This window comes from Panthera leo, chromosome F2 (genome assembly GCF_018350215.1).
Source record: "Panthera leo isolate Ple1 chromosome F2, P.leo_Ple1_pat1.1, whole genome shotgun sequence".
NCBI classification, from domain to species: Eukaryota; Metazoa; Chordata; class Mammalia; order Carnivora; family Felidae; genus Panthera; species Panthera leo.
The window spans coordinates 59,827,670-59,843,496 of NC_056695.1; the positions used below are offsets into that span (position 1 = coordinate 59,827,670).

The 15,827-nt window shown below is 36.7% G+C and overlaps 1 protein-coding gene across 1 annotated transcript in view; it reads right to left on the minus strand.

Annotated features, from left to right (window-relative positions):
• Positions 1-14,891, minus strand: part of TRPS1 (transcriptional repressor GATA binding 1) — a 373,703-nt gene extending 358,812 nt beyond the window's left edge. The window contains exon 1 of the mRNA XM_042923426.1: positions 14,867-14,891. Coding sequence (XP_042779360.1) covers positions 14,867-14,885 — 19 coding nt within the window. The 5' untranslated portion in view covers positions 14,886-14,891. The remainder of the gene's footprint in view (positions 1-14,866) is intronic.
• Between the last annotated feature and the right edge of the window lie 936 nt (positions 14,892-15,827).

A 15,827-nucleotide genomic window follows, 5' to 3' on the forward strand; every position in this document is an offset into this window, starting at 1 on the left:
AGAAGCAGGCTCCAGGCTCCGAGCTGTCAGCACAGAGCCTGACGCGGGGCTCGAACTCACGGACCGCGAGATCATGACCCGAGCCGAAATCGGACGCCCAACCGACTGAGCCACCCAGGCGCCCCTTTTTGTGCTATTTTAAATGGTATTCCTAGCTTTGTATAATCTTTCAGTATGGCTCAGCCTGGTTCTCTTTGATGGTTCTTCCTGGCCTGTGGTGGTTTCTTCAGATTTCTGTATATTTTCAAATAACCTTTCTGTGCAGCTCCTTTTCCTTTCCTTTCCTTTCCTTTCTTTTTTCTTTTCTTTCCTTTTCTTTTTCTTTTGTTTTCTTTTCTTTTCATCTTTCTCTATTTTCTTCTTTCTTTCTTCCTTCCTTCCTTTTTTCCTTTCTCTTTTCTTTCTTTCTTTCTTTCTTTCTTTCTTTCTTTCTTTTCTTTTTTTCTTTCTTTCTTTTTCTTTTTTTTCTTGCAGGCACGAGAGTGAGCCAGGGAGGAGCAGACAGAGAGGGATTCTTAAAGCAGGCTCCTTGCCCAGCACAGAGCCCAGTGCAGGGTCCATCTCATGACCTGACATGAGCCTAAATTAAAGAGTCAGCCACTTAACCACTGAGCCACCCAGGTGCCCCTGTGCAGCTCTTTTTTCTTCAGTACCCTGCCTTCACCAATTTCTCAAGTCTGTCTTTTCAACTCAGAGATCCTGCAAGTTCTTTTTGGTTCTCTCTTCTAGTGTTGTAGCCTAGAAACTCCCTCTAGGCAGTAAACTGGGGCACAGAGCACTCACGTAGGTTGCTTCCCTTCCTGTAGCGATAGCCTATTGACCAATGTCTGAAAAATCACTGTTTTATATATTTTCATCCTTTTTGTTATTGTTTAAGGCAGGAGGGTAAATCTAGTCCCTGATACTCCATTGTACCTGGAAACAGAATTGTCCACCACAGCTTTCCACATGAATTAATGTAATATAATTGTACAGTATAACCTTTCCTCTCTGCCTTGATGGCAGACACACTGAACTTCATTCAATCTTTCATGTATATTAAGGTAACACTCAAAGGGCCCATGGACACAGGCTTTCCTTTGCTCAAAATGCTTCTTCTTCCTATTGTCTGCTGAATTCCTACTCATTCTTCAGATTATAATGCAGTCATTGCTGTTTCCAGCAAAAGCATTCTCTGACTTCCCTAAATTGTCAAATCTTGTTATATACTCTCATAACACACCTTCATAACATTTACCACACTTCTAATTTTACATTTATTATATAACTATTTGACACGTGTCTGTTTCCTTCTCTAAACTGTAATGAGTATCAGGTCTATGTCTGTCTTTGCCTATCATTTTATCCAAAGTGCCTGGCACATAGTAGGTGGTCATCAAATATTTATGGGATAGAGAAGCCAGTTGACATTATTTCCATATTTGACTTTTGTGAAAATTTCATTCTTTCTTATATTTCCTTTTAGATGGAAGGCACTAGTAATGATAGCTTTTGTCCCATAAAATTAAAATTTTCTGTATCCCACCCAAGCAAAAATAACAAAAGGACAATCGGTCTATCAAAACTGTAACAACATCTACTATTTAGAGACAACTAATTTAAATCTTATTGTTAAATAAACTACTGATAGGAGAATTCTGCAACCAATTAGTGCTCTTAAGCTGCCATTTGCTCATCACAGATGCAATAAAGCACAACTTGGCCCAACCAGGCAAACAGAAACTGACTCATGAGGGATATCAGGTTTCCTCGCTTCCATTTTGTTTTCATCTTTCTAGTTTGTTTGGAAACTCATAAAAACCATGTGATGAGCTTTCACATAATGCCCGTGGTAGTTCTATGCTGACTTTTTTTGCCCCCTATAGTTTGAGGTTTTATTTTAGGCCTGTGGTTCTGGTATTGCAAACAAACATCCCAAAGAGATATTCTTGCCTTGGATTTTACAGGCGAGGTCGATGAGAAATCTGATGGCTAATTGCTTTTTATGCAGTGGTTCTATCACCTGCATTTCAAGTCCATTGAAAATTTACCGGTTAATGCCAAAAACTGACATATTTGGTTGGAGGAGTTGTTACTTTTATTGAAATAGTTGTCACAGTATCACTAGATATTTTCTGTAGTTGTAGAAAGAACACAAAATCGACTTTGTTATAACTCAGAATATCCCTCTAAAGTTAGTCATTACTATTTTCCACTTAAATAGAGACATATTTTATTACAATCATCCTCAAATAGAGCAAATGCTTCCAAAGTTAAAAATAAAATTTGAGATCTATTGAGAGATAGATATAAAAGATTTTCCTTTCCTTTGCTTTTGTTTCACTATCTGAAAAAATCTGAGAAATGATTGCTACTTACCTTTCCAGCAGAAAAAAATTATGAGGATTATTAAAATAATGTATGTAAATTACTTTGCTGTCAGAAGCCCTGCATACCTGTGTAATATATTACACTGCTAAAAACTCACATTAGTAGACTTTAAATTTTATCTTAATGTTCAAATAAGTAATTCCCATATATAGCTCAATGTATTGGCCCTGATTTTTCTTTTTAAGTAGACAGGTGCTGCTTTAATTAATTTGAATGGACACAGACTTAAAATTACCCCTGTGAGAAAGCATTGTTGTTTTAATGTTACTAATATTAAATATCATCAGAAGCTTGTTCTCGGGGTGCCTGGCTGGCTCAGTCAGAAGAGCATGTGACTCTCGATCTCCGGGTCATGACTTGGAGCCCCACGTTGGGTACAGAGATTACTTTAAAAAAATGAAATTAAAAAAAAAAAAAGAAGTTTGTTCTGATTTCAATGAGACTTCTACCTGTTTTGAATGCAGTACTCTTATTTATTTAATAATTCTGATCTCCTGATAGATACACAGCATGATTTAACATGATGTTACATGATGTAACAATGTTAAGTGTCTCCGTTTTGGAGTCAAACATATCTGTATTCAAATTCAACCTTTGCCGTACGTTAACTGTGTGACCTAGAGCAACTTCTTGTTTTCTCTGTGGCCTATGTTCTCTCCGTATCAAATGGGTGAAAATCCTGCAGGGTTTCTGAGGATTAGTGGCCTTCATGTAAAACAGTACAAATAGGATGCTCATGGAGCGGGAGCTATCATTTTTACTGAAAATTGTACTATGCATGCAGTAGTGTGATATGGCATTAATAATAAACATTAATTAAGAAAACAAAACCAATGCTTATAGATAAATTGCTGTGCATGGTCACCATCGATTTATAAGCATCATTTTCTGTAGTTCTCACAAAACTGTAATGGTACTTTATTCCCCATTTTGCAGATATGGAAACTGAGGCTAAGTGAATTAAAATAATTTGCTCTAGGTGGGCCTGGGATTTGAATTTAGATTTGTGGGACTTCCAAGTCTGAGCAACATGCCTTACTTCTGAAACTGAACTGCTTCATCTTTTATTTAAGTTACTTTTTTCAGTAAATGACACAGGGGACTATCTGTGCTTCGGTATCTCTTTTTCTCTTTACCCAGGTTTCCTTTCGTTTATTTGTTTCCTTTTGCATCATTTTAACAGCTTTTGAGGAATGAAGTAATTTTGTGGGTTTGGTTGAATAGGAAATGAAGGACAGCTCTCAAATCTGCTTATGTCCACGAGCATTTTTTTTCTATAATGTTGAACATTTATTTATTACCAAAAGTTATCACCAAAGTTTTAGTGAGGGGCAGTGGAAGTGTTGCCTATATTCCAATAATATCCCCGCTGAAAATACATGGTGATTTACAATTTCTGTTGGAAAAGTTGGGGAAATAGCAACGGCTCCATTTTCCTTCTTGAAGTCTCCTTACTAGTGTTGGAATGTACACATAGTTAGATCACATCTAATATTTATGAACTTCTGCATGTCACTTCTCCTTCTAAAACAGTAATTTATAATTGTCAACCACTTGACAGCTAAGAAGGCCATTGAAGTCTTATAGCCTTGCTCCGGTTTTATTATAAACGACTGAATTGATAAAGAGCACAGGACATAGAAGAGGGCAAATACCACCTGGAATATTCTGTAGAGGGTTCATGATTTATATTCTACGTCTCTTCTCAACACCAGCAAGTTTATAGACTCAATCGTGCTTCAGCAAAAAAAAAAGTATCTGAAAGAAGTCATAGGAAGATTGCCTAATTTTAATTGTAACCAACACAATACAGAAGCATGTCTAAAAAATCAATTTGTTCCCAAAGATTTATTAATAAAAGGAATATCCCTGCCTCTCTGTTTAGTCCTGTCCTTAAGACACAATAAAACATTGAACTCTTTAGATGTTCTTTTCTGGAATTTATTCCTATATTTTTAAGTACTATATTTGTCATATCTTGATATACAAATTTTGACATTTTTAAATTCCTTTTTGATAAATGAGAACTTGGATCACTTATACCAACTGTCATCTTTCTTCCCATTCTTGTTATTATACTAACAGCAATGTTTTAATTCAGTTAATCTGTGTTTACATCATCATGGCCGCATAAATGTCATTTGTTTCACAGTGATTCAGTTTTTGTACACCTCTGTTTTACTAATAGTCTTTAATTGCTTTATATTATTTTCTAGGTCTATTTGTCACAGCTACCTATTCAATAATTTTTCAAATACACCATTATAATACAGGATTTTTTTCATGTTCTCCCCCCTGCCACAACATATACCTAATTTTCCCTAAAACCCTCCCTTCCAGCCTCAAAAGGAGAGTACTTGGTCACCTTCTAAAATTTCTAAATAACTTTTTAAGTTTATTTATTTTGACAGAGGCAGAGAGAATGCGAGGGGGAAAGGGCAGAGACAGACCGAGAGAGAGAATTCCAAGCTGGCTCCATAGGACCAGAACAGAGCCCAACTTGGGGCTCAAACCCACAAAACTGTGAGATCATAACCTGAGCTGAAATCCAGAGTTGGATGCTTAACTAACTGAGCCACCAAGTGGCTCAGTGGTCACTTTAAATAATTAACCATATGTGGGGCACCTGGGTGGCTCAGTCAGTTAAGTTTCGGACTTTGGCTCAGATCATGATCACCCATCTCATGAGTTCCAGCCCCACATTGGGCTCCATGCTGACAGCTCAGAGTCTGGAGCCTGCTTCAGATTCTGTGTCCCCCTCTCTTTCTTCCCCTCCCCCACTCACACTCTGTCTGTCTCTCTCTCTCAAAAATAAACAAACATTAAAAAAAAATTAACCACGTGTTTGTAAGCTACAGAAGGATGGGGGCAATGTCTATATGGGTTCCCTTTACATTCCCAACACCTAGCATAGCGCTTGGCACATAGCATATTATATAATAAGTACATGTTTGCGAACAAAGGGATAAATAGTGTGGTTTTTATACATATATTTTAAAGAGACAGGGCAAGCTAAATACCTGATGAGTCATCCCAAATCTTTAAATGATCTCAGTATACAACAATTAAGCAGAAAATGTAAAAAAAAAAAAGAGTGGTTTCACAATTTTCTTCTCTTCCCTATTATTGTCAAATAGGTTAACAGCTCTTTGCAGGAGGCTTTGGTCCCCCACTCTGCCTAAATCCAACTCTCTCCTAGTTTTTCAATCTAATTAAAATTCCTTAAAGGCTAGTCTAAAATAGTCTCTGAGTAGCAAAATGGCTCATGCAGTATGTTCTATCTTCAACCACAAGTTTCCTTCCCTGACAGTCAGGCATCTCCTTTCCAGGCTGAAGGAGCCTGGGAAGTACAAAGAGCAGTGAGACGTGGGAAGCAGGGCAAGCGGTCTTTGGCGGATCCACCACTGGTGCTTTTGTGCCCCACGTCATTGACAACTTGGGTTCTTCCAACTCTGCCATTCCCAAAGCAAATATTTTTAACTATCAGTGGCTGTAACTCTCGTATGACATTGTAAACTCAGCCAACTCATAAAACATAAATATGGATTTGTCTACATCCTATTGATACAGCGCTTGCAGCATTACACGGAATTCAGGTGCCGAGACTAGATTTAGAGCTTGCCCTTGGAGTGAGACTAGAAGAGGAAAAAGTTTGGCTGAACGCAAAATAAATGTACATGAAACATGGACACGCAGGAGTCGACTTGCCTTCGCTGTGGCCTCCCTGCCCACTCATTATGAATTGACTTCTAACACACCAGATTCTCTTCCTTTTTCTTCCTTTACCTATGGTAGTACAAGGAAGTTGTGTATGAGGAAGCCATGGGGATCCTGGAGTATTGCTTTACTGTAGAAAAATAAGGCATTTTCCCTGAATCTCAAGTTTCGGATTCTTCCCCTAAGACGCACTGTAATTAAACAGCTTGTGTGCTGCTTCATAAAACATATGGGAAACCATCACTTGTTTTATTTAGGACAGGGTGCTGCTGCAGGGAGGATCTGTCAAGTCTTTGTCTAAGGCTTTAGTTATGAACAGAAATTCATTGGCAAATGTCAGGTGACAGAAGAGAAGGTTAGTCATAAAATCGAATGCAGTGCAAATTTGAGGACATTTAACACGGTAAATATTGTCCCCTGCACGTGAATTATAAAACAACAAAGAATCTCTCAGGACGGAGAAAGGAAGTGTTCTCGTTATCTAAGAAAGTTCTGAGAAGGTGGCAAGTGAAACTCTCTAGCGCTGAAATTTGCTGTGAGCCAGGAAAATTAAAGATGCTTCCTTTGGTAACTCTTTTTGGCCCCAGATGTCCCTTTAGTCAGTCCCTTTGTCTTTGTCATGTCTCCAGAGGTGCATGAACGTGAGTGTAAGTTGAAGCTAAATCCAATTTGTAGCAGAGAAGCAAACTTCAAGGTGCTGTCAGAAATAACCCGTAAACCCTTCCCGATCTCTCAGTAAAACTGGATTTTAGCATTTAGACTTAGTAACAAATACTTTGAAGAGCAGCCAGAAGAGCAGCATTTTTCATATGAAAAACAAAAGAATGTGAAACCCAGGAACCAACTGAACTCTGAGTTGCCATTATTTAAGCTAAGTTCCCCCTGCAATTGTTCCCATCAACAATTTCAGTGAAAGCCTACTTTTCCCGTAGTCTAAATGGACCACATTCACCCATACCGTCAATTAACATTTACACTTGGGTCCCAACACAAACTTTATTTAAGAACTAAAAATGTAGATGGATGTTCAGAATTTAAATTTGTCTTTCTAAAGAAAATACCAGTATCCCAAAGTCTTATTCTAGATGGGAGGCAATGATACTGTAAATAGGAATTGAGAGTTAACCATTTGAAAAGATCTTAATTCTGTTATGAAAGCTTTATTTTTCCCTAATAAAGAAAATATATTTTTATTCATCCTCGTGTTAATAACAAGGCTTTCTGAACATGTAGGATAATGACATATCCTTTATCCCTCCTCCTGTTTTAATGTCAATGATGTCTCTTATCACTTAAGAAATTAATTCCTCACAGGCGCTGAGCTTGCTCCTCCCTCTGCCCTGGAAATGCTTCACTCAGATCCTTTCACAAGACTCACTGCGTCCCTTCAAACTGATACACCGACCCCTGTTTTAAATGTTACCTTCCTTAGAGAAATTCCCCTGTACGCTATTGCCATTGCACATCACTTTTTCTCTCCTTATGTTACTTTAATTTACTTTATAACACATACAATGCCTAAAATAACACCAGATATTACAAACTTCACTATTTTCATTTTTAAATTATATTGATTGGCTACTTGATTTATTACTGTCTTCACCCATAAAATGTAAAAGCTTGACAACTGATTTTTGTTTTGCTCACTGCTGTGTCTACAGTGCTTAGCATACTCCTAGGCACATAGTAGGTACTCAACAAATGTTTGTGGAAAGATGTTTTTGAATGAATACATACCTTACGGAAACAACAAGATAAAGCCCAAATGTTTTACAAGGCATATAACCTCAACTCCAGGCTTCTTTATAACCTTTTGGTCCCAACTCCCAAACATCTACATATGCATCCTATGTTTCAGCCTAATTGAATTACTTGTCATTAACTATACTGTGTAATAACTCTTTGCACATGAGGCTCACTTCTTGTGGAGCACTACCACTCAATTTGAAATGGCATTTACTGTGTGAAAATATTTTCAACTCTTCTGAAGTCTCTCCTTATGTTCTCATAGCACATGATATAACCTTCTATTACAGTATTTATTTGCTATAGTAATTATTTGCCACAGAAGTTTCATGACTTGGAGTGCCTGGTTGGCTCAGTTGGTTAAGCATCTGACTCTTGATTTCAGCTCAGGTCATGATTTCACAGTTCTGTGAGTTCGAGCCCCACATCAGCACCGAGCCAGATTAGGATTCTGTCTCCCTCTCTCTCTCTGCCCCTCCCCTGCTCTGTCTCTCTCTCTCTGTCTCTCAAAAATAAATAAATAAACTTAAAAAAAATCTTATTTAAAAAAAGAAAAACTGTCATGACTTTTATACCCCGAGCCTTGCAAAGTGCCTGGTACGTAATTAATAGTCCATACGTGTTTGCTGAATAAGTAAATCCTATAAACTCAACAACAGTCTGATTTCTACCAACAAATAGTAATTTCATAATGTATGATTTCTTTTCAAATTCTGTTTTATATTATAAAAATCCTTCAGTCTTTTCTGGGCTAAATAAATATAAATGGTCGAATGAGCAACACAGAATGCTGGTCGCATAACCTGGAGAAGGCTGATAGTTGACATTTAATAATATTCGAATACTTGTAAGGAAAAAAGCCAGGCAACCTTAATATTTCCACTCCAAACCTCCAATGGAGGATAGACTAGGATTTTTGTAAGTGCTTTCTTTAGGTAAGCTTCTTAATAAAACTTGTGGATTAGAGACTTATAAATTGTATTTCTAAGAAAGGGTGTGGAGTCACATTCCCTGTGAATTGTTAAGGATATATTAGACAGGTATCTCTTTGAGAGGCACACAGGAACTAAAGGATGTTTTGGCAGCCTATGATTCTATGAGATCAATAAGACCAACAAATCAGCTTCACAAGAGAAATTAAATTACTACAGTTAGGAATATAGATACCCATAAGAGTCGGGAAAACTTCATCTTTTTTTTATGTGTACTATTTTATGATGGGTAAAGTTCACATTTACATTTGGGAATCTTTGGGGAAAAAAACAAAAAGTGTTAAAATTATTTTCCTCTAAAGGAGGAAAACCAAAATGAAAGTAACATTTCCATGAAGGGTTTAGAGGTCAGGTACTACATGTAGAATTACAATGAACAAGAAATCTCAAATATTTTCTACTAATATTCTTTTAAAACCATTTTTTAATCTATAATCAGGTAGAGTTACAATGAGTGCTTATATGACTTGATCCCTTAGATAGCAGAAAAACTCTTCTCTTCAAACTGATTTACATACTCTGGGTTCTTGCAACCCTGAGTAAAGGGACATCTTAAAAATACCATTGAAGCTTACTGTATTTGACAGTGCTATTATATTATTATCTATTTCCTTTAAATATTAAAGATTACTCAATCTGCCTCTGTGAGTATGGGAGAGCAGATGAGAAGCAAATCCCACAAATGAGAACTTTATAGATATGACTTCTCCCAACTTCTGCCTGCTCTTAATACACTACATAGAACCTATGTGAGGCCAAGCGCCTGGCCCTTCTAAGCGCTCAGAGAATGTTAGCTATTCTTATTATTGGTTACCATTATAGAGAATGGCTGATAAGAAAAACCAAAAATCTGTTTCTTTACAGTCCCTCTACTCAGCTTCCCTAAGATGTTGGAATTCTTCCCCTTTACTGATCTTCAGTGCATAGAAAAGAGTTCTCTCAACCTGAGTGGAAATGCCCATGACAGAGTTCCTACGGGGCATGGCCTGTGGGACTTCACAAGAGGAAAAAGGAAACACTCCTGTTCCATGGCTCAGAAGGATCTACACTCGCCTTCAGTCATGGTTCCAGGTGAGAAAGAAAAGACTTTAAGGAGAGAAACTCACTCTGCAATGGAGATAAGGCTGAAAAATGAAAGCTATTGAAGATTTTCTCACCCACAAGGTTCAAATCTTTTCCCAGTTCAGAAACATAATTGAAATTCATTTCCTTTCCAAAGCAATGCTTTGGTTTTTAGAGAAACAAAACACCAAAAAGTCTATTTTTAGGGAGAAGAACGTGAACGTACAGTAAGGAAACATGACTGTCGGATCTGTGTTTGCTTTTGAGAACAACTTAATTTTTCCAATGCTTGTCAAAGTCATAGATTACACTTTAGTCCATGCAGTGTTTTAAAAAGTTACATTCTGGTACCTGAGTTTTCCCATTTCCCATTTCCTTTCCACTTAGTTTGAAAACTAACCTCTACATGGCTCTTTGTAGCTTCACTATATTGACTTCTCAATGTTCACTTATACTTGCAAAATGGATTGAAATTGACCATGAACAGTGCTCTGATATTTTTAAAGGAGAAACAAACAGATAGTGGGATAAGAGACCATTTTGACAGGATGCCCCTCTCCACTTTGAACCCACACTTGGAACTTTTATGTGTGTCCATTTCATGTTCTGGTATATTGTACATCAAATATCTTGCAAACTTCAAAATGGTTCAGGAAAGGATACTTTTCTTCCTTAAATGAAGAGAAGGAAAGAAAGAGAGAAGGAAGGGAGGGAGGAATGAGGGAAGGGAGGAAGTAGGGAAGGAAGGAAGGAAGGAAGGAAGGAAGGAAGGAAGGAAGGAAGGAAGGAAAAAGAAAGAAAAGAAAAAGAAGGGAAAGAATTGAATCAAGACTATCCTTCCCTGAAAAACATGGGCTTTTTAAAAAAAAATAATCTGCTCATCAAACAACAAATAAACAAAAACCCCAAAACAGAAAGCCAGAGGAAATGTTTGTAACTTTGTAATTAAATTTCTGTGCAGTCACATGAAACTTTTAAGTTGCCTTCTGAGATGACACCCCGAGAAATCAACCCAACATTCCAAATAACTTTTGTTCATATGCTCACCTGCTCACCTCCCTGAAGGAAAGAGATTTCACTCCACAAAATATTTTTAGAGGCTTTTTTTAATTAGTTATGAAAAAATATAAGATGTTGACTATTTCTCCATACGCAAAATATTTTGATGAAACCAAAAACTTCAGATAGTACTTTGAATGCCTTACTTTCCTGCAGCCCAAGTCTGCATATAGGAGTTAGACAGAAACTGTCAGTAGGCACGCCCTCCCTGATGCACCATCATACAAGGAAACCCATCTGCCTTTTTAAAGTTTCCAATTACATTGTTTCAAACTGTTTACTCTTCTCTTACTATTCAGTACTACTCTGCCTGTTTGTCTTGTCTTTGGTTTTAACTTTGATTAGCAGTTCATCTTATTCTGATAGTACTGAACTATCTCTGAAGAATAGTGAGTTGGAAAGACGAGGACTGTAAGGCGTTTGTGCCCTATTGCAGAGATCTGTGGCAACTGTTTCCATCGACAGAGGTTTTGTCTAGTGATTTAAGGTCTTTAGTTCAGCCTTCTTTCTGGGGAAATATGGAGTAGTAACGAAGACGGTAATAATTACGCATCTTCAGGCAGGGTGCTTAGAGAGCCACTGTCTTTTATACCCACGAAATTAGTTCTTGCAGGAATAGGAAAGTCCCAGCCTCCCACTCACTAACACTGTATTCACATGAGAGATTCTACTCCGTCTCCTTGTTATCCTCACGCATCTCTCTTTGCACCAAATTACTGAGGATGATTAACAAACACAGCCATGGAAACTGGACCAACAGCTCTGTAGTCTGCATTTGGAACTGAAGTGGTAGGAGAGATGGTGTGTTACATTGGCACTATTGGAAAAACTCGGAATTCTTTGGGGAAGGAAGGAGGCAGAAAGTAGAGAAACTTACATGTTTCATTTCATAAAGTGTAAAGCACAGAAAAATAAAAATTCCCTTCTCTGTCAAGTAAGATAAATAATTTCAAATTCTTCTCATGGAACAAGGTACAGTGTGTTGATTTCACTGCAAAACCATGACATTGTAAAGTTTGCATTAAATGTGAGGAGGCAAAGATAAGTGGATGTGAAAGCATACATTTAGAAACTAGACTTTCATCTGTAAAACTTGATGAAAAACAAACTTACCCAAGGGACATTTGGAAGGTATTCATTAAATGCCATAGAACTCATCCTCACATACATTTAAAGAAAAAAAAAAATTAAATAAATGTGACTTTAAAACTATCTTTCCCCTATAACCCACAAAGGTAGAAAAGTAAGTGAAATCAAGATTCCCTACATCCCCCCCATTGTCACTTTGGCAATAATCTATAATAATTATGCTATTATTTACATGTCCTCTCTGAAATAAAGTCTATCTAAAGAACCCAATATGTCACTCTGGCTCCATGAAAAGCTTTCTAAAATAGAAAACAATGGACATACTGTCAACACTAGAATGCTATTTTAAAATATATAAAAGTATTGGAAAGAGTTCAGAGAACATCAGAAAGAAGGGTTTAACTTTCTGCATGCAAAAAGATTAAAAGAGTATGTATAGCATGGCTGTGCAATAACTAAGTAGGAACATGATAACTGCCTGCAAATCTTTTAGGGGCGTGAACACCAAGAAGCAGGGTCTGGTGGCCTTAAAGAGAAGACTCAGATTCATGAGTCCAGTTTGTCTCTTTCATTTTAATCCCATTGGGAATGAGAATTTTACAGTGTTACAACATTGAGGTAGGATTTTCCAATCAAAGAAGTTCACAGATTTTTTTTTTTTTTTTTTTTTTTTTTGTGGAGGGGGGAGTGTATTATTTGGGGACATGTTAAAACTAGATCTGAAAGGAGGAGAAACTACGTACATAATTGCCAGTCACATCTGCAACTAATTAGAGCGGTAATTGTGTCATGTTAATGGTGTAATAAATGTAACTTACACAAATTGTAAGGACCAAGAGAGGGAACCATCCCTGGCTTAGCACACTTTGTAAACTACATTGCAGTTGTTGTGATTTAAAGAGTATCACAAATACATTTAGAGCAACATACTTGGATAAAAAATGAAAGTTCAAAGAGCTGCCGGTCAATTGTAGTCGGACTAAACCTAAACCCTTGAGAAGATCATGATGTCGTTAGCAAGAAATGCAGTGCTACCAAAGTAATACTCACTTTTAAATAAATCGGTTTCTATGTTCTATTACACACAGCAATATAATTCTATATTCTCCAACATCATATACATGAACTGAAAACATATTATCCTTGTGCTTCTGAGGAGGATGTTCTAACCTGCCAACCAGAGTTTGAGAAATGTTTTCTTCAACATCATCACTTAGCTAAATTAAGTACTTGATACAAAAAGTATAGTTGAATACACAGCTGCAACACAATAACATTTTTTTCCCTTCCTGTGTAATGTGCACAATAGAGGAAAGGGTAACACAAAATAGGAAAAATGCAATGTTCAATAACTACTACGTTGCCCATCTATTTTCAGTGTTAACAAGGTAAATTTCCTTTCGTAGCCATGCCATTATAATGCCAGTGTATTTTTCCTCTTACTCTCACTCAGCATTTTCTTTCACTGTGTTAGAAAGTAGAGTAAATCATTTAACTTGTACTTCGTGTACTTCTGTTCTTGAAATAGTTAATATGTATGTAGATTCAAATCTTTCTTTGAAAAGACAATCTTAACTGGCAAAGAATTTACATTGGATAGAATTACTTTTGTCTTAAGACCTTGGCATGACATCTACTAGAAAATCCATGCCAGGGAATGCCAGCCACACCTACCTTTGAGATGGTCTTAAGAAACATACTCATTTATTTCCCACCCCCCACCATGTTTGATAAATCAAAATAAATGATGACTATGTAAAGACATTTTTGTGTCAGGATAGAAAGGTAGAGAGTATCCATTGTCAATGAAATTTTGAAAAATATGGCCAAGATTTCAATACTCTAAAAGTACCATACAGAAAGTTTCTTTTCATCAAAATAGTTCAGATTTAGATTCATAGTGAATTGATTACAGAAGAATTATACAGTATATGTATATTTAATAATTGTTAGTGACAAGAATCTGCATACTTATAGACATGGACTATAAAGTATTACGCAAAAATAAAATTTGGCTGGTGGATGGTAGTTCATGGCTGATATTTCTGCAAAATCAAAATTTTCCTCATATTTTATTTTTACTTAAATTGAAATCTGATACACATTATTTGTTCAACAACAAAAATTCTTGTAATAAATACTTCCAAATTAAGAGAAGTGAACTGACTTACTTTTCCTTAAAAAGGATAACTCTTTGGCTTCCAAATCCCACTTTATGGATGCGACATTACCATTTGTCCCTGTTTACATTTAAAAATTTTCTAAGCCTTGCCCACATGCTGCATTCATTTGTGCCCTTTATTTTGCCCTTAATTTCAGAAGATGAAAACTTTAAAAAATGAAATCATGCATAACCCAGCCACATACCGGTGATGCCTCTTTAATCTAGATTTTCTTTTCATTAGCATTTCTGCATATGCAGATCCCTAGGTGGTTTAGTTCACTGCTGACTATTTTACACAGGTAAACACTTATCAACAAATGCCAACAATAGGAATCTAAATGATTTTTGAGTGAGCGGCAAGCCTCCATTGTTAATAAGTAAGTATTGATAGGCTTGCTATCTTTTCCCAGTAGAAAGACAGCTTCTCCTGGGAACGAAAGTGATTCAGACAGAATTGGGCTCAAGTGGAGAACACTTGTGGGTTCTTCAGGTCTGGCTGAGTCCACCCACCCACAACTGTTAGGACATTCCTCTCTTTTATTATTGTTACTCTAACAAGTAGAGAGTTGGAGCTAGACTACCACGCACGCCACTCGAAAAGAGATCTGCACAAGGAGATGTACAATCGGGTTCTGAAATGGTATCTCCATCTCCTGCTTTCTCTTACCTCTCCTGGCGTCCTCCATTACACCGAGTCAAGTTGCCTCTACCTGTAAGCAAGCAGAGGCAGGCAACATCATGCCTTTGGCATCAAGTACAGAAAGAACAAAACAAATTAAAATGCTTTAAAATGTTTTTGAACTTCCATAAAGATTTTAAAGAGTTTGCTTGAAAGATGTAATTTTTAAAGTCTTCTTTTCAGTATTTCTTCTTTTTTTTTTTTTTTTTTTGGTAAGAGATTGAAAGGAAAGAATAATTCAAGGGAGAAAAATATTCATTTGTTAAACAATTGAGTGCCAAACACAAGCCCCAGGCACTACAGGCGTTATAGATAATGAAGATACAATGACTACAATATCCCTTTTCACTGGCAGAGTCTTCAAGTGCCCTTGGTGCAGGCTGTAAAGGGATTATCTTGTATTTCAGTTGGATTTTTCTGTGTGGTTCTAATGGTTAAAAGTATACCTAGAGATACATTCTATAATTTCACAGGAAATGATCTTATGCCTTTTAAAAAAACATGTTGAGAAGAGACATATTTAGATTTGATATTGACTTTGGGGCAGCACCAATCTATATTCACTTAAAGGAAGGTAAAGCAGTATTAGGCATCTATTTGCAATATATACATATACGTATACTCACATAAAAGCACATACATACATACATGTATATTTATATTTCAGCTAAAATCCACTTAACTTTGCTTAGGTTTCAGATCTTAATTACTATATGTTCTTATATAAGATGTGGGTAATAAAGGATATGTTTTGCCATTCCTTTCATTCTCCAGATTCTAAAGAAGCAAAAAACAAAACAACGACAATAACACACACACACACACACACACACACACACACACACACACACAAACCCACCCAAACACCAAAACCCAAGAACAAAAAGACCCTCAAAACCCAAATCTGACAAAATATATAAAAAAGAAAAAAAAAAAAAAAAAGACAGAA